Source organism: Gymnoscopelus braueri, assembly GCF_963280865.1.
Source record: "Gymnoscopelus braueri genome assembly, chromosome: 5".
NCBI lineage: Eukaryota > Metazoa > Chordata > Actinopteri > Myctophiformes > Myctophidae > Gymnoscopelus > Gymnoscopelus braueri.
Genome location: NC_137606.1, coordinates 2982138 through 3010056, shown reverse-complemented (window position 1 = coordinate 3010056; position 27919 = coordinate 2982138). Strand labels below are relative to the sequence as shown.

Below are 27919 nucleotides of genomic sequence, written 5' to 3'. Positions count from 1 at the left end.
TAAACAGGCAAAAGTCATGCCTCGTTTGGCCGACAGCCATTAAACCTGTTTACATATGTGCCTTGACTCATGAGGAACACATGTATCACGTTGACCAGTAAGCTCCGCCCTTAGATTGTCCGCAATTTTGAGCAGTTTGAAAAACACTTAAACCCAGGATTTTTCAGCTATTTGCGTGAAACTATCATCTGTGTGATCTCCTTTTTCACGGGTTCTTGTCTGTTGGTCCAATGGCTTCTCCCTTAAACGTGTGCCTCACAACCTGAAGGTTGCCAGTTCAAGCCTCACTTGATGCGGACTTCATTAAAGTTGCATTGCACACAACATGATTGTGTCAATTAGTACATGTGCAATTGTTAAACATAACCTGAAATACTTATTTGAGAGGGTATGTTTTTGCAATGTATGACATACTTCATTCTGAAAATAGCCGTTCTACAATCTCAAAACTTTTCAGATAGCAACGTGTTTCTGAGCTTGTAGATCGGCTGCTTTCACTGGTTCACTTTTATCTTCAACAGACAACCTCAGCCTGGACAAAGCTATAGCACTATAGGTAGTGTTGCAGCCTGTCTATCCGAAGGTTGAGGGTTCGATGTCCGCAATTTTGAGCAGTTTGAAAAACACTTAAACCCAGGATTTTTTAATTATTTGCGTGAAATGGTATCATCTGTCTGACCTCCGTTTTCACTGGACCAGGTCTGTTGGTCCAATGGCTTCCCGCTTAAGTGAATGTTTCATAACATCAAGGTTGCCGGTTCAAGCCTCACTTGGTGGAGACTTCATTTAAAGTGCATTGCAAACAACAAGACTGTATTAATGAATACATATGCAATTGATAAAGATAACATGAAATGCTTATCTGAGAAGGTATGTTTTTGCAATGTATGACATACTTCATTCTGAAAATAGCCGATCTACAATCTCAAAACTTTTCAGATAGCAACGTGTTTCTGAGCTTGTAGATCGGCTGCTTTCACTGGTTCACTTTTATCTTCAACAGACAACCTCAGCCTGGTCAAAGCTATAGCACTATAGGTAGTGTTGCAGCCTGTCAATCCGAAGGTTGAGGGTTCGATTCCTGTTAATGGCAATAGGTTGAGATGTCCAATCAATCCATTCTGCTTCCATCTCTCTCTCTCTCTTCAATCTATTATGTTTCCATGTCTCTCTCTCTCAATTAATGCATGTGCAACTGTTAAAGGTAACATGAAATGCTTCTTGGAGAGAGTATGTTTTTGCAATGTATGACAAACTTCATTGTGAAAATAGCCGATCTACAATCTCACAACTTTTCAGATAGCAACGTTTTATGAGCTTGTAGATCGGCTACTTTCACTAGTTTTCGTTCCGAGGAGACACAAAAATGCCTTTATTGGTAAATGGTTTGTGAACCAGTGATCTAGAGTAGTTCGGAACACAGAGGCTTGGTTCATAATGGACAGAAATACTTATAAATATCAACAGACACTACCAGTAATTGTGTCAATTAATACATATGCAACTGATAAAGATAACCTGAAATACTTATTTGAGAGGGTATGAAGTATGTATGACATATTTCATTCTGAAAATAGCCGATCTACAATCTCAAAACTTTTCAGATAGCAACGTGTTTCTGAGCTTGTAGATCGGCTGCTTTCACTGGTTCACTTTTATCTTAAACAGACAACCTCATCCTGGACAAAGCTATAGCACTATAGGTAGTGTTGCAGCCTGTCAATTCGAAGGTTGATGGTTCGATTCCTGTTAATGGCAATATATTGAGATGTCCAATCAATCCATTCTGCTTCCATCTCTCTCTCTCTTCAATCTATTATGTTTCCGTGTCTCTCTCTCTCTCTCTTCAATCTATTCCGTTTTTCTCTCTCTCTCTCTCTCTCTCTCTCTCTCTCTCTCTCTCTCTCTCTCTCTCTCTCTCTCTCTCTCTCTCTCTCTCTCTCTCTCTCTCTCTCTCTCTCTATCTCTCTCTCATATTCACCAGGTCAGGTCTGTTGTTCCAATGGCTTCTCGCTTAAGTGTGTGCCTTAAAACCTCAAGGTTGCCAGTTCAAGCCTCACTTGATGCAGACTTCATTTAAGTTGCATTGCACACAACATGATTGTTGCGAACGCGGAAGGAGGCCTCCGACCAAGTGGAGCTTACTATATCACCGTGCTTGGGTTGTGTGTGTGTGTGTCTGTCCCTTATTTATGGTCTTTCCGTGTTTGTTCACGCTCTCATTGGCTCGCGCCCCCATGTGACTCGAAAATCCGTGCCTAAATGCCAGCAGCTGCACTGCCTGTATACAGCGTGTGTTCACGCTCTCATTGGCTCGCGCCCCCATGCACTCTGCCTGTATACAGCCGGCAGAGTGCGGCAGAGTGCACTACTACAGTGTGGTTGAAATATAGCAGCCTCAGTCAATCTGCGTTCGCTTCCAGCCTTCGCGCGTCTTACTTGTGTCAATTAATGCAAGTGCAATTGTTAAAGATAACCTGAAATGCTTATTTGAGAGTATGTCTTTTCAATGTATGACATACTTCATTCTGAAAATAGCCGATCTACAATCTCAAAACTTTTCAGATAGCAACGTGTTTCTGAGCTTGTAGATCGGCTGCTTTCACTGGTTCAATTTTATCTTCAACAGACAACCTCAGCCTAGACAAAGCTATAGCACTATAGGTAGTGTTGCAGCCTGTCAATCCGAAGGTTGAGGGATCGATTCCTGTTAATGGCAATAGGTAGAGACGGCCAATCAATCCATTCTGCTACCATCTTTCTCTCTCTTCAATCTATTATGTTTCCATGTCTCTCTCTCTTCAATCTATTCCTTTTCCATGTCTCTCTCTCCGCCCTTAGATTGTCCGCAATTTTGAGCAGTTTGAAAAACACTTAAACCTAGGATTTTTCAGTTATTTGCGTGAAATGGTATCATCTGTTTGACCTCCGTTTTCACTGGATCAGGTCTGTTGGTCCAATGGCTTCCCGCTTAAGTGAATGTTTCACAACATCAAGGTTGCCGGTTCAAGCCTCACTTCGTGGAGACTTCATTTAAAGTGCATTGCAAACAACAAGACTGTATTAATGAATACATATGCAATTGATAAAGATAACATGAAATGCTTATCTGAGAAGGTATGTTTTTGAAATGTATGACATACTTCATTCTGAAAATAGCCGATCTACAATCTCAAAACTTTTCAGATAGCAACGTGTTTCTGAGCTTGTAGATCGGCTGCTTTCACTGGTTCAATTTTATCTTCAACAGACAACCTTAGCCTGGACAAAGTGTCACGGCCCCTTGGCCTGGCTTGCAGGGCCTGTGTGGTGTATGGTGTACTCCTCTGTGTATCTCTCCCACAGATCTCCTGTAGGCGCGGCCAACCTGGGGTTCCTAATTAGGTGCATTGGGAGCACCTGGCCAGTGCTCCCTGCAGCCCTATAAAAGAGTGACTGCCAGCCATTGGAGTTGTCCCCTACCAGATGACAGCACCCTTCTGTTTATTTGTTCCTGATTGAGTTCACACACTTTACAACACCCCACATTACATTGAACACACATCCATACATTGCTGACACTACTGATTACTGAACTACACACCTCATTCCTTTGTAAAGCTTTATTTTAGTTCCTTTTGGTCAATAAATTCCTGTTACTTTAAACACTGCCATCGTGTCCTCTATTTGTCATGGCCCACGGGCCGGGTTGTGACAAAAGCTATAGCACTATAGGTAGTGTTGCAGCCTGTCAATCCGAAGGTTGAGAGTGCGATTCCTGTTAATGGCAATAGGTTGAGATGACCAATCAATCCATTCTGCTTCCATCTCTCTCTTTCTCTTCAATCTATTATGTTTCCATGTCTCTCTCTCTCTTTAATCTATTCTGTTTCCATGTCTCTCTCTCTCTCTTCAATCTATTCCGTTTCCATGTCTCCCTCTTCAATCTATTCCGTTTCCATGTCTCTCTCTCTCTCTCTCTCTCTCTCTCTCTCTCTCTCTCTCTCTCTCTCTCTCTCTCTCTCTCTCTCTCTCTCTCTCGCTCTCTCTCTCTCTCGCTCTCGCTCTCTCTTGAGGGGCGGCCATAGCTGAGTGGTTAGTGAGCCAGCCTAGGGAGCCAGAGGCCCTAGTTGCCTCAGGTACGATTCCAGGCCAGGCCAGCAAATGAAATTTGTCCCTGAGCAAGACTCTTAACCCCTAATTGCTCACAGGCCCTCATTGGAAACAAGACCGCAAGGACTTTCATGAACGGACCTGTTAAAGGAATTATCCTTATCTCTTCAATCTATTCCGTTTCCATGTCTCTCTCTCTCCGATCTACAATCTCACAACTTTTCAGATAGCAACATGTTTCTGAGCTTGTAGGTCGGCTGCTTTCACTGGTTCACTTTTATCTTCAACAGACAACCTCAATCTGTACAAAGCTATAGCACTATAGGTAGTGTTGCAGCCTGTCAATCCGAAGGTCGAGGGTTCGATTCCTGTTAATGGCAATAGGTTGAGATCTCCATTCAATCCGTTCTGCTTCCATCTCTCTCTGTCTTCAGTCTATTATGTTTCCATGTCTCTCTCTCTCTTCAATCTATTCCGTTTCCATGTCTCTCTCTTCAATCTATTCCGTTTCCATGTCTCTCTCTCTCTCTCTCTTCAATCTATTCCGTTTCCAAGTCTCTCTCTCTCTTTCTCTTCAATCTATTCAGTTTCTCTCTTTCTCTCTTTCTCTTCAATCTATTCCGTTTCTCTCTCTCTCTCTCTCTCTCTCTCTTCAATCTATTCCGATTCTCTCTCTCTCTCTCTCTCTCTTTCTCTTCAATCTATTCCGTTTCTCTCTCTCTCTCTTCAATCTATTCCGTCTCTCTCTCTCTCTTCAATCTATCTCGTCTCTCTCTCTCTCTCTCTCTCTCTCTCTCTCTCTCTCTCTCTCTCTCTTTCTTTCTTTCTTTCTTTCTTTCTTTCTTTCTTTCTCTCTCTCTCTCTCTCTCTCTCTCTCTCTCTCTCTCTCTCTCTCTCTCTCTCTCTCTCTCTCTCTCTCTCTCTCTCTCTTTCTTTCTTTCTTTCTTTCTTTCTTTCTTTCTCTCTCTCTCTCTCTCTCTCTCTCTCTCTCTCTCTCTCTCTCCCTCTCCCTCTCCCTCTCCCTCTCTCTCTCTCTCTCTCTATTCCCTGGCCCCGATTATCGCTGCTTGCAGCTATATTTATTATTATTATTGGCTCTGTTGCTGCGCTCAAGTACAGTAGGCTGCTGACACAACATACCGTATGATATCGTTGCTCTATTCAAGGCTAGAGATATTCAAGGCAATGTACTTTGTATACATGACGTCATGCTACTTATAACCGAAGAGCAGTCCACGACTCCACTTCTGCAGGTTTACAAAAAATACCTCCCTCCCCACCACCCACACACACCCCTAAAGAAATCTGGTAACGTTCCTTATCTATTGAAACCCTTTCTAGATGCTTCCTAACAAGTAGCACAGAGGGCAAAGAGAAGATGAAAGTTTACCAACATCTCCAAGGTTCAAAGGAAACAGAGACAATAGGGAAGGTACGGTATAATAGTGTTTGAAGGTGAGGGCAGGGGAACAGGGAGATGGAGCTACAATACTGGGCCTTTCTGCTGGCACGCTGGAGGAAAGTTGCTCGATAATTCTGATGGACATCCCTGCGTCTCTGGAAGCCGGCATGGCCTCCTGCCACAGGTGTCTGTTTGGTCGCGCTAATGGCTGACTGCAGTACAGTACAGTTTAATTTTCATTATGCTAACGTATTCATGGTGACCCCTTTTAGTCGACCTTATCTATCAGAGTTTAGTTTCCTACATATTTCATTTTCATTACAACTGATTCGGCCATTCCCCGTGGGGACTGTTTGGGATTGTTAAACCGAGGTGCCCCACCAGGCACCCCTTACCGTAGAACCACGGCGTCCGCCGGTCACAGATTAATCAGCATATAGAGGACCTCCGCCATGTGCCCGTGGCCTAATGTCACGTCTAGACACACCGTCTCCACTGCTGGCTTAACCCATTCAATCCGGGGAACGCGTCTCTGTCATTTTAGGCTTCTTTGGCTGTTCAAAAATAGCAGATCTACAAGCTCATAGCATGAGCTTGTAGATCTGCTATTTTTGGAAAATCGTGAAAATGTGTGCAAATCTTTGAATATATATATTTTTAAAGTGAACATTTGGGTTACAAATGTTCACATATCTGATATGAGCTTGTATACATCTGCTATTTTTGAATAGCCAAAGTATAGAATAATAGTTATAGCTCAAATCTAAAATGACACAGAGGCGTTCCCGGATTGAATGGCTTAATTAGCACTGAAATGGTGGATCTCGCTGACAGCAGATGACGATAAAGGGCAGGTACCTGCTCGGCGGTGTTCACTTCTCAGCTGTCGCATAGAGCATGTTTGAATTAGTACTGTATTAGCGCCGCAGCAGCGCTATCGCTTGTCTGGAAGGCAATTGATTTGAGCAACCGGCGAAATGACTCGGTGCCCTTTAACTCCGCTCATTTGTGAAGAAGATGACATCAAAAGACAAATGGTTATTATTGTTTTGATAGCGCCTATCATTTTTCACTCTTATCAGTGAATTCCATTTGGTTGAAACACTTCTGCTACATCCAGGCTCGAAGAAAGAGAATAACCTGGCAGAGGTACTGATTGGCATCCTTCACGGTTCAAAGCAGGCAGACACTTTCAAAACACACTGAATTATACACCAAGGTCAAATCCACTGAGACCAAGCTGGTTTCAGTGGTTTCATTTGTGCCAGCATATCAGTATTCAGTACAATGTTGGACAATTGTGTGAAGTGGGTGTTTTGTTGCATAACAGGAAGAACCAAATTATCTCCGCCAGGCCAGACGGCCGAAGGCCGGAAATTATGTTTTCGCCCATGCCCGTCCATGTGATTGTCTGTTTGTCTGTCTGTCTGTGAACAGCTAATCTCCGGCACCGCTGGACCAATCAGTGTTGAAACTTTGCACGCTCACTCGCAGTAGGCCATGGGAGAATGTCTGTTCTAATCGTTTTTCAAATCGGCCTAGAACTCTTGAACCGTAGGTCATACAATCAAGTTTGTTCCTTTGATCATAATGCAACATGCCATATAGGCCCCGCCCATTTTTGCCTGACTCAATTTTTTACCATTTTGCGTTTTCTCCTATTTGCTACTATTCCTACATATTTTGCACAAAACACACAAACCGGTACACATTGTCTCTGGAGTCATGTGATAAAAGTGTATCGGTTAGATTTGTCATATTCCATTTACATTGGATTGACTTCCAAAGTTTGCGGGCCCTGGGCAGATAACCTGTCCCGGCGGAGATCTGCGCTCGGAGGAGCACACTTTTCTAGTTTTACATTCAACCACTTCATAATCTTATCTTGTATGTTGTTTTGTTTGTTCTCTGTAGATTCTTTCAACTGACATTGTGGGGTTTTTTCTCTTCAATATGTGGTGGTAGAATGTCATGACATTTGAATCCCAGCGCAGGTGTGTAGAACAGCAAACATTTCATTGTATTTCATTTCATTTTGTCTCGCACATGGTAGTATATCACAGTACAATACAATTCCTATCAGAGGATATTCAGGACATTCATTTAATCTAATACACATAATAATTCACATACTGTAAGCCTGGATCAAACAAGGAAATGCAAAGTGTCCATGTTTTATAATTTGTGTGTTTCAATCCAGTTACTGTGTGTGTGTGTGTGTGCGTGTGCGTGTGCGTGTGCGTGTGCGTGTGCGTGTGCGTGTGCGTGTGTGTGTGCGCGCCATGCTGTCAACTGGAATTTTGTCCCAGTCTCTTCTGTTGTTGTTGAAAATTAACCTTGAGTGATGCGTGTCAACATGATCATAAAAGGGTAATATATTTACCTCTAGTGCCATGCTGGTAAATTGACCTCCCTATATTCACACACCTCTTACAGCTGATTCTACGTACCCAATGAAGGTGTTTGTTCTTAGAAATTGGGGTCATGTGGAGTGAAGGTCCAAGTTCTAGCTGGGAATGTTTTTGTAATGCTGTCTACTGAAAAAGCAGCGGAAATAACTGCAGAATTCAAGCACACCGTTGGTCGAAAAAGACATTCCTGCAAGTGTGTTTTCATGCTGAATAAAGACACGGTCGGTAAAGACAGCACAACAACAACCAGAACGAGTTGTCGGAGTTGGCTACTGACACAACCAAGCGCTGTGGGCTGCCCAACAGGGGTCGTACAGGTGTCATGTTCCCTTTGATATCGATCTGTGGATTAACTGTGCTTAGATGTGAGGATGTGGCTTGGCTAATCACTTAGCGGTGCGGCATTAGCGATTGCAGCGGGCAGGTTCGATTGTGGCAAGCAGCTGAAACGCCTCCCCTGGGAGACTTCTGCAACAGAATTCCTCCTCCGTTCACATCTCTACCTCCGCTGCCTGCCGGTAACCTGCGGTGATTGCTAAAGGAAAGCAGCGTGTCCATCTGTCTCCTCAGCTGGTGAAGGGAACGCCTCAGGGACATTGTTGTGTTGTGAAAAGAAAAAGGGGCCACTGTCCATTAGCAAAGGGGTCAGCGTTGTATTTCTTATTCAGCGAGAGAAATGGGGCGTGGGATGACGTGTAGCGTCCCCCCCATCAGCACGCTGTGTCTATTATATGGTGTGCGTGTTCCTAATGCCCTCATCACTCTCAATGAAATACCTTTCCGTCCCATACATGCAGTCATTACGCTGATATCGCACACTGATGTCATTAACACGTGACAGCGAGATTAGAGTAAGAGATGTCCCGTGCTCTAGTGTGTGCACTGTACTCGTGCACTAGAATGGCACAGGTGTTTTTAAGGAGATAAGGCATGAAGTAGTGAAACATGTACCGTGCTCTAGCTTCTGAAAAGATAAAGTCTCAAGGTCAGCCTGCCCTTGGCCCTGGTGCCAGTCCCAGGGGTGGTTATTTGTTGTGTTGTTGTGTGAATGATGTAATGGTCGTTGGGGCTTTAAGCTGGAAGAAGACTGAGAATGTAGCTGGGGATTGTTTCCTTGTTTTATCAGCCTCCAAGTGTCACATCTCGTATACCACACAAAAATTATATTTTGAAGGGGGGGGGGCTAGGCAGGTTTGTCTGGCAAAGTACTTGGCAGGGTAGAAAAATCCTAGCCTGGGATCCAGCCTGCTTCACTACGTTCGGCAGATTTTTTTTTTCTCACTTCGTTTCTCAGTCTGGAAAGGCTCCTATTTGACTCGTTTTGCAGAACTACACTGGAACTACATATGTTACGTAGGCAACGTCGTTGCAGATTGGATGTTGTTCAAACGAATCACGTATCACAACGATCACACTGGTGTTTTTGTCCCGCCCCGCACCACAGACCAATCAGAAGCCACAGCTCGTTTTCAGCCGTATGGCATGTCCCGCCTCTTTTGGAGATAGGAGAGCGCATTGTGTTGCACATAATGACAAGCAAACTGCCTTTCTAGGCTGATGTGTCTGTTTAATAAATTGCACCAATGTTGCTACAGAATGCATCTGAAATGAGGTGCAAAATGCTTAGTAAATCTGACCCTTAGTGTCTTTACCATAAATGGGATTCATGTGTTGAATGAAGGTCTTTGTACATTGATATTATGCAGCAGAATGACCCGTAATGGGTTTCTAACAGTTTAATTTGCAGCTCTCTGCCTACTTTGTCAAGGGGTCATTATCACTATTTACTGAATAATTGAGGTAATCTTTGGCTGTGATTGCTAGATAGGCAATCATTCAATACAGCCTTATTCAAAACGAGGTTTTATGTATTCATTATTCTTATTTTGCTGCCACTAGGTTAAAGCACTTAATTCCCCATAAAACAACATAATATGTTTAGGAACAATTGGCCCTGGTACACACACACACACACACACACACACACACACACACACACACACACACACACACACACACACACACACACACACACACACACACACACACACACACACACACACACACACACACACTGATGTTTCTCATCATTATCAACTCACCACTCTGAACTTGAGACTGAGAAGAGGACAGGGTACAGTTTCTGATTTGCTTCTGACCGAGTCAGCAAAACCTCTAAGTGTGGGATTTGAGGAGAAAAGGGCTACTGTTGTTCCTTAATACCTCTTTTGATTGAAACACGGTGGACCAACGATGCTGCCCAAGGGGCTTTTACTCAATTATGCCCCTTAATCAGGCCCACAGCTCATGAACTTTGTTTTGGCTCGACTCAACGAAACCGGCCTCTGCTGGCTGCTCAATGGTGGTCATTGATCAAGCCTGGCGCAGTGCTTTGAAACCTGCAGGGAACATTTGAGTTGAAAAGAAGGAGAGAGAGAGAGAAGGGAGGTAAAGAGGAGATTAGCAAAATGAGTGGGTCTTGCAGAAAAGGAGAATGGAGGATGGCTGCCAAGGCGAGAATGACACTGTGCGTGTGAGCACATGCACTCGTGTGTGTGTGTGTGTGTGTGTGTGTGTGTGCGTGCGTGCGTGCGTGCGTGCGTGCGTGCGTGCGTGCGTGCGTGCGTGCGTGCGTGCGTGCGTGCGTGCGTGCGTGCGTGCGTGCGTGCGTGCGTGCGTGCATGCGTGCGTGCACGCATTTGTGTACTGTATGTACATGCATTCGGGCATGCATGCAGGTAATTGTTAAAGTGTGTGTTTTTGTGTGTGTGCTTTCAGCTGCTTATCCTGCTACAGCAGTCTGAAGTGGAATGAAAGGGAACAGTATTCAAGGCTCATCCAGGCTGTCAGTTGTACTGCACCTCGTACCACACTGCACAACCTTTTCACTGACATATGTCTCCTTTTCCTTTCTTTGTCCACAGTGAACAAGCACAAGCCGTGGATCGAGACGTCGTACCATGGGGTGATCACAGAGAACACAGACATTGTCCTCCTTGACCCTCCGCTGGTGGCCCTGGACAAAGATGCCCCAGTCCCCTATGCAGGTATGGTGCATTCCTAATGCTTTTGTCACTTATCAAGTGAGGGTGACAGCAAGTACAAGGGGGAGAACAAAAATAGAATTGAGTGCATAAAACCCATAGTGTCATGTCTGTGCGTGTAGGAGCCCAACTTAGCATCATCTATCGTTAATTGCCATAGTTCTGTTGTATTTGTCCGTTATCTTCGACGTCAACCATTTAATCCAATAACAGTTCCAACAGTGGCAAGTTGTCACAAATACACCCCGCGGAGGCTGAGGACATCACAAAGACCAGTCACACTGGATTAGATTTTCCCACTTTGTGACCATTCCATCTCCCCCTGTGGAGCTGGCAGTTCTTTGGGGACAGCGTTAGCTCGAGGCTGCTGGCAGGCCTGGTGTCTTCTCCCGCCAGTCTGCTAAATTGGCCACGGCCCCAGCATGGTGCTGCCGTTTGGGGCTGGAGCCCACTCAACAAAGCCCCTGAGCAGGGCTGAAAATGAATTTCTGCCTGTCTGGATGGATGGAAACTGAGTAGGTGTGTGTATGTATGCGTATGTTTGTTTGTTTGTTTGTTTTTGTGTGTGTGTGTGTGTGTGTGTGTGTGTGTGTGTGTGTGTGTGTGTGTGTGTGTGTGTGTGTGTGTGTGTGTGTGTGTGTGTGTGTGTGTGTGTGTGTGTGTGTGTGTGTGTGTGTGTGTGTAGAATTGCTTGAGGGGGCTAACTGTAACGGCCACCCCACAGGAAGAGGCAGAGAAAAATGAGACAGAGGAGCTTGCTGGCCGGCTCTGGAACTGGACTGACAGCATCATACTGAGAGAAAACACGCACGCACGCACTATAATGTGTTGTAATTACGTTACCTGCCATCGTTTCTCCTGCCATGTCTGTCACTTAGGCTATCTGACTTTTTGCAAAGGGTCCCAAATGGGTATTTTATACTCTACATTCACACTGAGGATTTTGCTGCGTCCTCGTTTCCTCTCATCTCCTCTCTCACTGTACTCTGTGCCCCCCCATCACCACTTCTATCACTAGCTTCATCGAAACCGCGCGCACACATGTACAGGCCATGGTGAAGACACAGTTCAGGGCAGAGACCGACAGCTAGTCGGTAATTAGCCAAAGCGGGTCAAAGTCTTCCTCCTCCAAGTGGTCTGAGTGCAGAGTGACAGGGCAGAGCAGAGCTGTGTGGTTCTGCCTCATTAAATAGGTCGTTTGCCTTTTAATCACCTCCAGGTCAGCTAATGCTCAACTTAGGGGCGGTGGGTTCCTGGTACAGTGTGTGATATGTTCTTTTCTTTTCTTTTTTTCTCCCGTAGTCCATTTCCCCAATTCTCCATGTACTGTAGTATGTGTCACTTTCTGACCTCTACTGTTTGGACTTGGGGAGGGTGTAAACATCCATCTCCTCGGATATACATCTGTGGCTGTGCAAGACAATGAAAACATACTACTGTAGAGTGAAACAATACTTAATGCGCACTGGATAACCAGAATTATAAGAGTTAATATATATAAGTTAATATATAAGCCTTTAATTATGTTTACATAAACACAAGAAATGACCTAGAGTGCCTGAATAAAGCATATATGAGCTGTAACATTTCAGTATGAACTGCATGGTGCGTGCCCCTTGGAGCAGCCTTAATAGCTGCCATTGCAAATTGTTCCATGTTGAACTTTGAACTGTAGTGGGCGATAATGAGTCGACTGCATGCATTAGCTCAATAGTCCATTGAGTTATTATGTTGGAGAGGCTTTTTTTCGGGTAGCTGTTTCTCTGCAGCCAGCTTGCTTTTTAAGTGCTGGGTCAGCAAAACCTGAACAGAGTGGTGTTATTTGACACAGGTAAGGTACCTGCTGCAGAGATGATTTTCTATTGTTAGTAATCACACACACACACACGCGCACGCACGCACGCACGCACGCACGCACACACGCATGCACGCATGCACGCGCGCGCACACACTCACAGAATGTGCTATTCTCTGACATTCAATTCATGTGTCAAACCTTCACTTTCATTGGTCTCTGGGGTCCTGTGGCTTTTGCTTACATGCCACTCTTAATGTCCCAACAGAGTGCTCTACGTATATGCTGCTCAATCAATACCACCATCAGTCTCGACAGGTTCATTGGTCCCTATGCATCAAACATACTCTACACACACACACACACACACACACACACACACACACACACACACACACACACACACACACACACACACACACACACACACACACACACACACACACACACACACACACACACACACACACACACACACACACACACACACACACACACACACACACATGTGCGCGCGGTTACTCCCAATGAGTGATGTTCCATGTCCTCTATATTGGCTCTGATGTGTCCTGGTGACATTTCTGTTTGACTGATCCCACTTAGCAGGACTATTAGGAGAGGCTGTCATCTCTAATCATTCCCACCGATGTGAGACAGACACTCTGGTTTCCATGCTACTGTCCGCATAACCAACATGTGCTTTAATAATAGCTGTTTGCCACATCACCAGTGGTGTAAAGTACATTTACTCAAGTAATTTAAAAATTTGAGGTACTTTTCAATAGAAAATATGTTTATAAAAGGCTTTCGGGCGTGAAATTCATGGAATGGGCGTTGTGAAACATTTGCCATTTACAAAAGATATACAATTTAACATTAGTTTTTTTGAAAAAGTTACCTAGTATAAACATGCATTAACCACTTTAGCCCTATTTTATACCTAAGCTATTTGTAAATAGCAGATCTACAAGCTCACAACGCGTCACATCACGACGCGTTGTGAACTTGTAGATCTGCTATTTTCAAACATTTTAGTACTTCTACTTTTAGTACTTTAAGTACATTTTGATATCAATACTACTACGTACTTTTACTCAAGTAAATTTTGAATTCTGTACCAGAGTACTTCTACATTGCAATATTGATACTTTTACTTAAGTAAAACATTTGAGTACTTTTTCCATCACTGTGCATCACCAAAGACTTGACATTATGCTAAATCCGCTATCATGGGCTTCGCTTGTTGCTTCCCTTTACAAAACTCAGGTGATTTCTGTTCCCCACTAGTTTCGCGTAGCCAGACAACTATTCCACCATCTCCGAATGCTATATAGAGTCTGGAACTACACCTCCCGAAATCCGATTGAGGAAACTGGCATTTCCGTTCACGAAAATATATTTTTAAATATCTTTACGTTTTGCTTTTTAATTCCCATTTCTGCTAAGCAGCCAGCTAAATATTCTTAGATGATTTTGATTTATATTTGGATAAATGTGCGCGACTGTAAAGACGGAAGTGGAGAGGAGACTTCACATCCGGTTAATATGTTAATCATGATCAGAGCTTCCGAGTCCCAGACTGTATGACCGGAAACATTTGAAAATTGTGGGAGGCAACAGTCTGGCCATGCGAGACTAGTTCCCCGCCGGAGCCGGAAGCACCAGTGGAGGGTGAAGGCATTTTCTGTGAGCGCCCTGCATGTTTGTTGCCTAGTATTTTCCACCGGGCTGTGTTCTGGGACGATACCCCTTTGTTTATTATTCTTATTAAATTAAATTAAAACTGTGAAAATAGCACATCTACAAGATACATAGATCTGGCATTTTCACTACTTTCGTGCGACACTCTTGTGGGATGAAGTAAGGCATTAATATAGGAAAAAAAACATACAAAGTTGTAATACAAGGTTTCTGCCCGACATCAACGATATGTTTGTGTGCTGGAGTGATAATTAGTAACAATCCAACAAACTAGCTGTTTGGCTAAGTCTGCAATATCAGACGCATTGGGTGGTTGCATAAACGTATGAATCAGCACGTTTATAGAAGCTTTTTTTAACGAAAGCCAATTTATTAGATATATATATTAAGACCTACGTTTCTGAATTGACCATCACACTTGTCTTGTTTAAAAAATGGCTGTTGTTGTCCTTCAAAAGAGCAGAGCATCTTACATTGTAGCGAGTATGACACTCTTGCGATCAACAATGTCACAACAAAGGCAATGCAAATAGATTAAAGAGTAAAGAGTTTAGAGTAAACATACTGCACAGCTAATGTACCATAATTAATTAGCTTCTGTCTGTCTGTCTGTCTGATTGGGAAACAGAGCCTGAGCTCATTACAAACAGTATGTCATTAGCACCGCAGTGGTTATCTTAGTACTGTTCGTGGGCGGGTGATCAGAGATGTGTTGATTAATAGGAATTTAGAATTTAATCAGTGTCTTTGCAATGTGAAATATGGTTCATACATAAACATTGTCACATTATAATCATACGGGAGTAATTAGAATAGTCTTTCCCTGATAAAGGCGATAAGTACAGTAAGTCTACATTCAGAAATGAAGCTATACCACATAGAATATGCAGCAAGCTGTCAGTACAAATCTCTACTCATGCCAAACCTTTATTCTCTTTGTGGAATAAATTGACAAAACCGCCAATGAGTTCTTGAACCACAGTAGAAGTTTGAAATATGAAATTACCTTGATTAAAACGTCCTTTCTCCAGAGTATTTAAAGATTTAACGCAACCAAGCTCATCAGTTCTTGGCCTGGCCGTGCTGTCACATGTATATTTGATATATTGCCTACTCTCATTTAATTTCCATGAATTGAGTTGTGAATAAGAGCCCAATCAAAGAGCCCTATGGCGTTCTCATTCAATTCAACTGAAATGTATCAACGTATAAAAATCTATCTACAGCTCTTTTTAGTTACAGAATGAGCTATTGGATGACAGGCCTTTTTGATCAGGCCTTTTCTTATTTAATGAGGGCTACTTTGAATAAGGCAAATTGATTTCCTCTTGTCAAACAGAACCCTGAGTTCAAAGCCATTGTTTGACAACACAAAGTAACAGACTGACCTCATTTGTATTCAATTAAACAATTAAAAATAAATGTTAAAATGCCTCTCATCTAGTAATTTTTTTGGCCTTTTCCCCACCATAATTAAAGTAAATTCTTCTCATTTTTGCCTGTACTTTGATCAGGCCCACAACTGTCCTCCTCTTTCATTCTCTCACTCTTTTTGTTATGTCATTGCTGTCAAACTTCATTGAGGTACATTATGTACTGTAGGTCTTGTTTCGCCATTTAACAACACCAGTCACAAATCTACCTGCAGCAGCAACATGTTTTCATTCAAGACTAATATTTCTTAGAAGCCTAATCAAACTTGACATGCAGTATTTCTTTTGACATACTACAGTATGTTGAAAATACTGTATGTCAAGTTTGTTTAGTCAGTGTCTGCTTTTAATCAAATAAAAGATAGCAAAATATAGGCAAACGTAGAATGCCAGACTCAGGCAGAATGTTTATATATTTATTTATTCAGGCTTTTTATCTGTGCATCATGCTTACATCGGCATCATTCACACGTTAAAGAAGACAACAACACAACTGTCTTTGACATTACAATTATCTTGGACTCCGTGGCTTCTAGACAATGCAGCATCTCTTTACCATTGTTCAGATACACTCATTTATTAATGAAGTGGTGAAATGCAATCTGCTTCTTCACTGAACCACACAGATGAGGGAAATAGTCTTTGTAATGAGATTCTTTCGCACCATCTTAACTTTTTGTCTCTTGATGAGTTTTAGAACTGGCAGAAGGGGCAAGGTTAAGTTCGTGCAAAGATGTGTGCCTTTGTTCTTTCAGCGAGAGAATCCAAGAGAAATGCTTTTGTGGGTCTTTATGTAGTTCAAATATAGTTCATGGTCATCTACCTTTATCTGTCTAACAGCATCCTTTTCTCAAATGAAAGGCTGCATTCAACAGTGATTGACCTTTTGTCAACACTGCAAATGTCCATTAAACTCACAGACTGAAACTTGGATCTTGACGAGAATCGACTCTAAACTCAACTTACACTGTTCTTCCGTAAACTTCATTGTCTCCGCCAGGCCGAAAGGCATGGCCGTTTTGCACCCTGTCCGTCCGTCCGTCCGTGTGTCCGTCCGTCCGCGTGTCTGTCCGTGTGTCCGTCCGTGTGTCCGTCCGTCTGTCTGTGAACAGCTAATCTCCGGCACAGTTGGCCCGGTCGCTGCGAAACTGTGCACACACACTTCTTGGATGCCAAAGCCAAACCTCTGCCCCAATTTTTCAGATTGGCCTGTTAAAGCGCCACCAGGAGGCCGATTTGTGCAAAACACATTTTTGGATATTACTCCTACAGATTTTGTCTAAACATCACACAAATTGGTAGACAGTATCTCTATAGTCATGTGATCAACACGGATCTGTCCGATTTCCCATATTCCATCCTGATTTCCTAAAATTGGCTTTCAAAGTTTGCAGGATTGGTTAGTCTTGAAGTCATGAACACAGCATGCAATGTCCGTGAAGTTTTACACACACATTCCCACTAGGCAGAGGAAGAAATGCCACTTGAAAATCAGCCTCATGGTGGCGCTATAACAGGCCGTTTCGTGTTTTTACCTTTAACTGCACCGATCTGCGTGAAACTTTGCACACACACTCCCTAGAGGCCAAGGAAAAAGCTTTGCCCTGCATTTTTCACATCTGCCTTTTAGAGCGTTACCAGGAGGCCGATTTGTGCAAGACACATTTTTGGATATTACTCTTACAGATTCTGTTCAAAATCACTTCTAATTTGCAAACTTGGCGTTAATATTGTCATAAATACCATCCCGTACAAACAGTAGGTCATTCTAAACAGTGAACAGGATCTAAGCTATTTCTTTGGAAGTCTTACTTACAGTATTCCACGTATTCCATTTTATATGGCATGTAGAACCATGCCATTAAAAATGTCCATGTACTGAACACAACGTGGCACTAATATTAGGAAAGCAAGGCTTGTCACCACAGCTATTGCTGCATTTCTATGAATAATGCATGGAAAACATGCATTGTGCACCGTAAAGAAAGGTTGTGAGTAGTGCAATATTTTACAATTTGATGAGATGTGCTCTCAGTGTGTGTGGACGTGTGCATGCACGCTGTTTGTTTATTTGGTGATGATTATTATTCAAGCCTAAAGGCTTCCAATTAATGTGCCACCAAACTGTCAAGCTTTCCTCCTGACACACACACACACACACACACACACACACACACACACACACACACACACACACACACACACACACACACACACACACACACACACACACACACACACACACACACACACACACACACACACACACACACACACACACAGAGAGAGAGAGACCAAATTTAAGCAGACAATTATGTTCCAGGGTGCAACAACCTGAGATAGTGTTCAATACAACAAAAGGCTTTTTGAAGACCTCATACTGAAGCTCAGCTTGGGGGCTTTTTATGCCTTGAAGCATGATACTGTATTATGCCATGTCCTTTTTTAACACCAAATATTAATAGAGGAAGAAGAGTTTGAGGCTGCTTTTGATGTGCAATGTTCTCTCTCTTAACATTTCAAAACCCTCCTCTGGAGTCTTAAAAGCCCCAGAGCTCTGATCTTGCTCCCAGTGCATGTCCTCTCCAACTTCCACTCCTCATTCTGTCAGTGCGAGAGGACTTCCTCTTCTCTGTGATACATATAACAACGGTTTCCTCTCCTCAAGAGTCCCTCTCTCCCTTCTGCCAGGATCCCATCACCCACTTCTCGTTTTCATTAAAAAAAAGAAGAAATCCGAGCTAGATGTGTTTTTATACATCTCATAACATAGGAGTGGATGGAGTGACTTTTTTTGGGATGACGTCATTGTTTGTTCTAGCCTTTCTTGTTCTAGACACAGTCAAATCTAAGTGGACCTGTAAGCTCCATTTGGTTCAGTTTTAGGCTTTTTACACGTTCTTTACTGTGTACCTCTTAACTTTTGAGGCAGCAGTTGTAATGCAACTGCATCCGAGTGCATTGCAGTCAGTGAGTACAATCCAAGGCTGAGTCTGAGCATTACATAGTCTAATGTGCCAATAATTCCATTCTGAGCCCACTGTAGTCTTCTTTTTACCATAACAGTCCTTGACCATGCTTGGCTCATATCACACACTCATATCACACACTCACACTATCACGCATTCACTGATTCTCTCACTCTGTTGAACCCTCAAGAGATTTGACAGTGAATGGACAGGATTCCCACACAAGGGCACAAGAAAATGGTCTATATCGCTGAAAGAAGAGAAGAAAAAAAAGGCAGCGAGCCGCCTTTATTAAATATCACCCGAGAGGGCATGACTCAAAGTAAAAGCTCCCTTTGATAAGAACATAAGAGACAAATAGAGTTTAAAATTCAACACTAATCCCACGTGCGTGCCCAAGTTGTTAATTCCCTAAGCATTTCTCTTTGAGGGCACCGAGGTTGTTGTTCCTTCTCTACAGACTGCTCAGAGATGCACCTCCGCCTCCATCATCTGACTACATAACTTCCACAGACAGGAGTAACCCACCCCTCTCTCTCTCTCTCTCTCTCTCTCTCTCTCTCTCTCTCTCTCTCTCTCTCTCTCTCTCTCTCTCTCTCTCTCTCTCTCTCTCTCTCTCTCTCTCTCTCTCTCTCTCTCTCTCTCTCTCTCTCTCTCCTCTCCTCTCCTCTCCTCGACTGACAAAGGTAATTGTGCTTTCAGCTTCTTCTACCCGGCTATCCATCTCTGCCCACTCCTTTATCTTTGCCTTACATGTTATCCTGACTAATTTCCGCACGTTCACTTGCATGTAAATTAGAGAGCCTGTGAACTGAGAGAAGGCTGGCTGAGGGAGTGGGAGGAGACGAGTGTGTGTTGAAAAGAAAAGAGGAATGAACGGATGAGAGCCACAGAAGGAGGCAATGAAGGAAAATGAAGGCTTGAAAAGGATGATGAATTGCGAAATGTCAAAGTGTCGTTAGCCCGGTGCACAAGATCTGATGCCTTCATATCTCCCATCAATGAGGTGGGAAAAAAGTGGTGGCATTAGGACCCTGTGTGTGTGTGTGTGTGTGTGTGTGTGTGTGTGTGTGTGTGTGTGTGTGTGTGTGTGTGTGTGTCTGTGTGTGTGTGTGTGTGTGTGTGTGTGTGTGTGTGTGTGTGTGTGTGTGTGTGTGTGTGTGTGTGTGTGTGTGTATATATTGAGCTCTGACAGTGATACACTGGCTTAGTAATTGAGGGAGAGATTTCAAGTGAACATGACAGATGGAAGCTTTAAATGAATAAAGATACTGGTCCTAAAAAACAGATTAAGCCGTGACTGTTGGCTGTGTTGAGGTGACAGAGATTACACACAGGACATGCTCAGGTGAGCGGATGATAGATTCATTGCAAGGTTTTTTCTGAGTTTCGGTCTGTTTTTCATGTCTCTCTTTTGCCCACTGATTACCTCCTTTCTGTAGCCTTCAGGCACACACACACACTCACACACTCACACACACACACACACACACACACACACACACACACACACACACACACACACACACACACACACACACACACACACACACACACACACACACACACACACACACACACACACACACACACACACACACACACACACACACACACCCGCACTGCTGTCCTATCTTTTCCCAGACTGCCTCTGGCTGAACACCTTAATGGCATAATGGTACAACAAGGTGTGACGCTCTTGCTTCTGAGAACATTTAGTTCTAATATGGAAAGGGTACATAAAGATAATAGTGTCTCTGCAGGGTTACTGGCCACTTACTTTAGCGAACGAGGCCACAGGATTTGAGCTGTTGTGGGAAACTGTTATGCTCACTTCTAAACATGGCTAGAGAGGAGGTGACTTAACAGTGTTATCTGGCAGAATGGGAACAATTGGGGCCTTTGGGGAAGGAAGGATTGCTGGCTTCAAGCCATTTTTGAGGTTCAAAAGGTACAAACTTGATGAGGGTTTCTGAGTACTGAAGGTTCTGACACAGGTGACAGTAACTGAAAATGTGGCTGTGTGTGTACTGTATGTGTGTGTGCGCGCCCGCGTGCACGTGCGTGTGCATGAGTGCCTGCCTGCCTGCCTGCGTGTGTGTGTGTGTGTGTGTGCGTGCGTGTGTGTGTGTGTGCATTGAAGTATGCACCAATGCAGATTTCTTCAACCCCTTAAACTGTGTATTAATGGAGTCTTGTAAGCGCAAGAACCTGATGAAGCACTTTGAAAATGATCAAACTTAAGTTGACATGATTTGCCCCAGAATCCAATCTGCTCCCGGCCTCTCTTACTGTGTAAAGTTGGCGATGCTCGAGAACTTGTGACAGACAATTAAGCCATTTGCCTATCTGGAAGCTTAATTATAGTCACTCGCTGGAGCGTAAAATGAAGGTATTGTACAAGTCATGAGGATATGAAGTTGACCACAAAGAAATCACACGCGCACGCGTGTGTGTGTGTGTGTGTGTGTGTGTGTGTGTGTGCGCGTGTGCGTGTGTGTGTGCGTGTGCGCGTGTGTGGGTGTGTGTGTGTGTGTTTCTCATCTGCTTTCAAGTACAACTACTACTCTGCTTTCTCCTTGCATCTCCTCCAATATTTAACTCCCTCAAAATCTCTCAAATTCCACTTAATCTCCACATCAGCACGGTAAAATTCGAGACATTTAAGACATATTTTTACACTCTCAGGACCCTATTATGTGGGTCTTAATTCGACATCTTATGCGGTAATTAGGTGATAATAGGCCGTGTTTTTTCGATTACTTTTTTCATTAATTTTTTATTTATTTTTTGGAAAATGAAAACAATTCAATACAATAAAAAAAATAAAAAAAAAAATGAAAAAAGTAATCGAAAAAACACGGCCCCCTCGCGTATTAGGAGGGCAGGGTGAGTCACCAGAAGCAAGGACGGGTGTTTTTGATGAATCTAACATGTTAGAAATGGAGTTTGAAGTTATAATGGGTTTGTATAGGAAGGGGGCGTGTCTGACAAAATGAATATCAAATATCTAAATACTGAATCAAGCAACTTAAAAACGGTCTGGGGGGCTCACAAAAGCCTGAGTAGACAATAAATTGACCCAAAGTTTTTTTTAAAGTGAAATATCCCTTTAAGTATCAAACGTAAAAGTATTGGGGTGACTGCTGGCCTACCGGTCCAGGCACATACCACAAAGGCTGGTAATCCAGTCTTACAGTGTGTTGCGTGTTCGACTCCTGATCCCGACGGCATTTACTGTGTGTCACCCCCCCATCTCTCCCTATTTCCTGTCAGCCTACTGTCCTCTTAAATAAAGGCAGAAAAAGCCCCAGAAATATCTTTAAAAAGTAAAAGTATAAAGACCTTTTCATGGTACAAAGAAACAAAACAGCTGGAAATGTTGTCTACTTCCATGCTTAACTACTTTCAGAATAATAGCTTTCAAGTAAGGCAAAAGCTTTCAAGGCAATTATAGTCTGGTTCACTATGTAATTTTGTCGGATTTTTTTGAAGATTTGCAAAACTATACATTTTTGGAAAGGTTATTGTCTAAGGAATCAGAAAATCAATGTTTGCATTTGCCCAGATGTGTATATGGCGGCCATATTGGCAATTACAAAATGGCCACCCTAAAATGTACGTTTTTTAATATCTCGGCCTCTAAATAAGCTGGAACATTGATTTTAACTCCTAAACCTACATTTTCAGTGTCGAGGAATCCAATGGTGGTAATTATAAAGCTACAAAACTTTACAATATTAACCCTTAGATGCATGACTGAGTCCAAAATGACCAGATGTGGTTGTTTTCTTGCAATATCTTTGTAATTAAAAAAACATTTATCAATTCATATTGAAGATTTGCAAAACTATACATTTTTGGAAAGGTTATTGTCTAAGGAATCATAAAATCAATGTTTGCATTTGCCCAGATGTCTGTGGCCATATTGGAATTGACAAAATGGCCGCCGTAAAATGTATGTTTTGAAATATCTTGGCTTCTAAATAAGATGGAACATTGTTTTTAATGGCTAAACCTACATTTTCAGGGTCAAGGAATCCAATGGTGCAAGTTATCATTTCATTTTTTTGTATCATCCCATTGACATAATCCATCATATGGGTAAAAACAGCACAGCCCAGGCAGTCAGTCAGATACTAACTCAGTGTTCTTTTTATTTCTTTTAACTGTGAACTTTGGATGTTTGTGTAACCATCTTAAACATCATGACATGTGTAATCTTAGACAGTCTCTATCCATCATCATCATCATCATCATCATCATCATCATCACTTTCGTGCAGCACAGCTTGGGAATCATCATCATTCTGGCACTGGCTGCTGCACTGACACATTTCAGTACAGGCTAAGTCCTTAGCTTTGCAGGAACATCTGCCAGAAGAACAGTCTGATTTGCACTTGCATTGAACCATCTCAAGGATGGCCTTTGGAGCTGGGAGGACCTCTGTGGTCGTTGGTTTCAGCATGCCACCCGAGTGTTTGAAGTACCCATTTTGCAGGGGATCCAGCTGTGGATCCTGCAGAGCAATGGCTGCTTGTGCCCATGCCCTTGTTTGGACATGGACTCTCAAAATGTGCTGTTTCAGAGCTCCAGGTGTTGGAGGGAGCTTGCCACTTTCTGCCCTGTGCTTGCAGAACAGATGCCATCGCATTTCAGGGATTGTCTTGATGTTGATACCCTTGGGTGAGTAAGCTGCACATACAAAGGACTCCAGTGTTGACAGCATTCCTTCTGTCACTTCTGCTTCATCCAAAAGCATCTGCAGAGCTTTGATAATATCTCCATCCGTTTTGAGGTAGACCTGCAGACAGGTTGCCTTGCTTATACGGGAGAACCTCCCTGTGTTGTCGGCCCCAGTGAATGCATGGAAGGCTGGCAAAGCCTTTGCTCTTTCTTTACCTAGAGCTCGCCACAATCTTCAATCTGCACAACACCAGAGGCCATAGAAATGGACGTGTTCATCAGCAGGAGGTCGTAGTTTGCTGTGACTAGCACTAAAACGTCCGTATCTGGGGAGAAAAATACCAACTGTGCATCAGGTGGGTTTTGCTGTGAAGCCAGCACAGCCTGGTGGATCAGCAGTGTGTCTGCTTCTTCGTGGTTATTTTCTTCAAAGACCAGGTCTTTGTTGCTCCTAGTGTATCTAGAAGCAGACGTGATGATCAGCTTGGAGGATCCCCTGTTGTACTCTAGTGTTTTGGTATCAAGATAGTCAGATCAGCCTTCGTCTTGTCATGGGAGAGGAACCTGCTCATCGGGATGTGTTTGATGGTAGGCAAGTTAACCTGGCTGCAGGTCTACCTCAAAACGGATGAAGATGTTATCAATGCTCTACAGATGCTTTTGGATGAAGCAGAAGTGATGGAAGGAATGCTGTCAACACTGGAGTCCTTACAGCTTACTCACCCAAGGGTATCAACATCAAGACAATCCCTGAACTGCGATGGCATCTGTTCTGCAAACACAGGGCAGAAAGTGACAAGCTCCCTCCAACACCTGGAGCTCTGAAGCAGCACATCTTGAGAATCCATGTCCAAACAAGGGCATGGGCACAAGCAGCCATTAATATGCAGGATCCACAGCTGCATCCCCTGCAAAATGGGTACTTCAAACACTTGGATGGCATGCTGAAACCAACGACCACAGAGGTCCTCCCAGCCCAAAAGGCCATCCTTGAGATGGTTCAATGCAAGTGTAAATCTGACTGTTCTTCTGGCAGATGTTCCTGCAAAGCTAAGGACTTAGCCTGTACTGAAATGTGTCATTGCAGCAGCCAGCGTCAGAACGATGACGATTCCCAAGCTGTGACGCACGAAAGTGATGATGATGATGATTATGATGATGCATAGAGACTGTCTAAGATTACACATGTCATGATGTTTAAGATGGTTACACAAACATCCAAAGTTCACAGTTAAAATAAATAAAAAGAACACTGAGTTAGTATCTGACTGACTGCCTGGGCTGTGCTGTTTTTACCCATATGATGGATTATGTCAATGGGATGATACAAAAAATGAAATGATAACTTGCACCATTGGATTCCTTGACCCTGAAAATGTAGGTTTAGCCATTAAAAACAATGTTCCATCTTATTTAGAAGCCAATATATTACAAGACATACATTTTACGGCGGCCATTTTGTCAATTCCAATATGGCCACAGACATCTGGGCAAATGCAAACATTGATTTTATGATTCCTTAGACAATAACCTTTCCAAAAATGTATAGTTTTGCAAATCTTCAATATGAATTGATAAATGTGTTTTAATTACAAAGATATTGCAAGAAAACAACCACATCTGGTCATTTTGGACTCAGTCATGCATCTAAGGGTTAAAATTGTTTTGTAGCTTTATAATTACCACCATTGGATTCCTCGACACTGAAAATGTAGGTTTAGGAGTTAAAATCAATGTTCCAGCTTATTTAGAGGCTGAGATATTAAAAAACGTACATTTTAGGGTGGCCATTTTGTAATTGCCAATATGGCCGCCATATACACATCTGGGCAAATGCAAACATTGATTTTCTGATTCCTTAGACAATAACCTTTCCAAAAATGTATAGTTTTGCAAATCTTCAAAAAAATCCGACAACATTGTAAATCTAAGCATAAGGAACCAGACTATTATTATGATTATTTTCACCATGTCACTACAAACCACAACATGGGTTTTTGAGTGCAGTGCATCCTTCACAAACCATCCATCTGTAACCATTTCTGAGTTTTGAGTGGATGTTGTTAATTACACCAAAGAAATTATTCTCCTAATGCTATTTCTTTGTGGATTTTGTCCATCTTCCATCTTTGCCATCTTCATCCACTTCAAATACATCATAAGACCTTGTGCTCTTATCACCCGGGTACTCAAAACAAACAAAATGAAAAATCCTTTCATTCATACGAACATGTAAACACTTCACCTGGTCCCCAATGCTCTTTTTTACAAAGATGCTTCCATGCCAGGGACCCGTGCACAGAACATACTGAAATATCTACTTATTTTCTTAATATCAAAATAAGCCTGTGCACTATAAAGGACTGACACAGAAATGTTCCTATCAAACATCAAAATGCATGGATGCAGTATGAAGCAGGCCCTAGTAAGTTACCATAATAGACATAATGTGTCCATTATTGTGTCCTATCGCACCTATAGCACACAACAAGCGGTTAAACGTTTTGTGTGTGTGTGTGTGTGTGTGTGTGTGTGTGTGTGTGTGTGTGTGTGTGTGTGTGTGTGTGTGTGTGTGCGTGTGCGTGTGCGTGTGCGTGCGTGCGTGCGTGCGCGTCTGCCTGCGTGTGTGTGTGTGTGTGTGTGTGTGTGTGCGCGCGTGTGCGTGTGTGTATATATATAGTGGGCCAAGAGAGGCACAGGCACTACTCTGATTCTTCTATGTAGACAAGCCACCGTTGTCCTAAAACTACATTGCCATCGGTAGGTCAGGTCCTTGGGGATGTCTGCTAGTGATATCCTGGCACACTTCAGCCCATGTGCCTGCTGTAAAAAAGCTTTACCTGGCACTGGAATGATGCGGTTAGTACTTTAGCATTATTAAAGGCTGTCTGAAGTCATGCCAGACCGACATGCATTAATGCACAACAGGGATTGCAATCACTCACAATAGAGTGGATCTCGTTTGGAGGTCTTGAGGCGGCCGCTGAAAAGCCCATTGAAATAAGCAGATCCTATCATCAAGAGTGGCTTCTGTCTCATGAGTGGGATCATTTATTGGAGCAGTGGGCCTCTTGATAAGTAATCATCAAGTGTCTGAAGGTTTTATCTGCTACATTTAATCACAGTCTGGGCCTTTACAACCCAAGAGCCTCCCTCTACCTCTCAGCTCTCCACAAATAAACTGGAGTGCTCATTTTCGAGGGGTGCCTTGTGCCTTATCAGAGGAGATATGCTGTCTCCCCGCCCCTCAGGGTTGTAAACTGGATGCATTAGTAATGAATCACTTGCAAACTCTCACCCCAAGTGGACAACAATTTGTGTCACTGCCTAACTGCTTGCCCGGCTTCCTCCAAGATCTGAGGGCGCGGGGGGGGGGGGGGGGGGGAATCAGCAGAGGAAAGGGTTTTCATGATGCCGTGTGAAATACAGTACATTATGTACTGTTAGAGCGCATATACCATTAGTATCCGGACTAAAAGTCCGGACTAAAATTTAAAATATCTAAAATAACCAGCAGCCCCCATAGCATCGAGCAGAGCCCATAAGCATATTTCTCCTTATGCTATTTTTTTCAGTCAAAAGTGATGTTTTGGCTGTCCCACACGAGCCGACACAGTCTCGTAAATCATGTTTTGGGGTGAGCGTTCGGCACAACTAGCCAATCACAGCGCGTCTTTTCCTGGCCAAGTCCCAGAATTGGCGCTGTGATTGGCCAGAGTCACTTTGACATTGATGCGTGTGTAATGACAACTAATAACAGATTCATGAAAAAATCAACTTTAACCTAAAAAAAATGCGTAAGTAAAGTAGCGATATGCTTATGGACTCCACTCGATGCAATGGGGGCTGCTGGGGAAACTGGACGACAGGGGCAATTCTGTAAATATGCCCAGTCATGGCCAGTCATTTGGGATCAATATACTGTAAAAAAAATATTAAACATCACACCCAGTGTGAAGTGGGCGGTGTGGTCATCACAGTGGTCATCACAGTGATGGAAGCTCACTTAAAATTTTTTTTTTTTTTTTTTAAGTGCATAGTCCTATTTATAGGTTATTAATTTCATCATGTGTCTCGCTAGCCAATCACAGTGCTGAATAGAGTCAGCCAATATAGTCAGCCAATCACAGTACAGCTAGGGGTGTACTAATAATAGGGGTGTACTAATTATGAGCCAATCACAGTACAGCAAAGGGTGTACTGATGAGGTGTCCCAACCCCACTTATAAGGGCAAGCAGTTAGGCAGTGACACAAAAAAGGCTATACTGTATGTTATTTTAGTGCGGACTTGTCTTTTAAAGGGCAAGACCACTTTGGTAGAGGTTTGGGTTGTGTAGTTACCTTGCCATGATGTAACTCCAAAGGTGGGCAAGAAAAAAAATTTA

At 43.0% G+C, this 27919-nt stretch overlaps 1 protein-coding gene across 1 annotated transcript in view; it reads left to right on the top strand.

Moving 5' to 3' along the window:
• Positions 1-27919, top strand: part of LOC308084888 (calsyntenin-2-like) — a gene marked incomplete at its 5' end in the record, with an annotated part of 322921 nt that overhangs the window by 141755 nt on the left and 153247 nt on the right. Inside the window, one exon of the mRNA XM_080427850.1 lies at positions 10830-10952. Within this exon, the coding sequence (XP_080283976.1) occupies positions 10830-10952 (123 nt within the window). The remainder of the gene's footprint in view (positions 1-10829; positions 10953-27919) is intronic.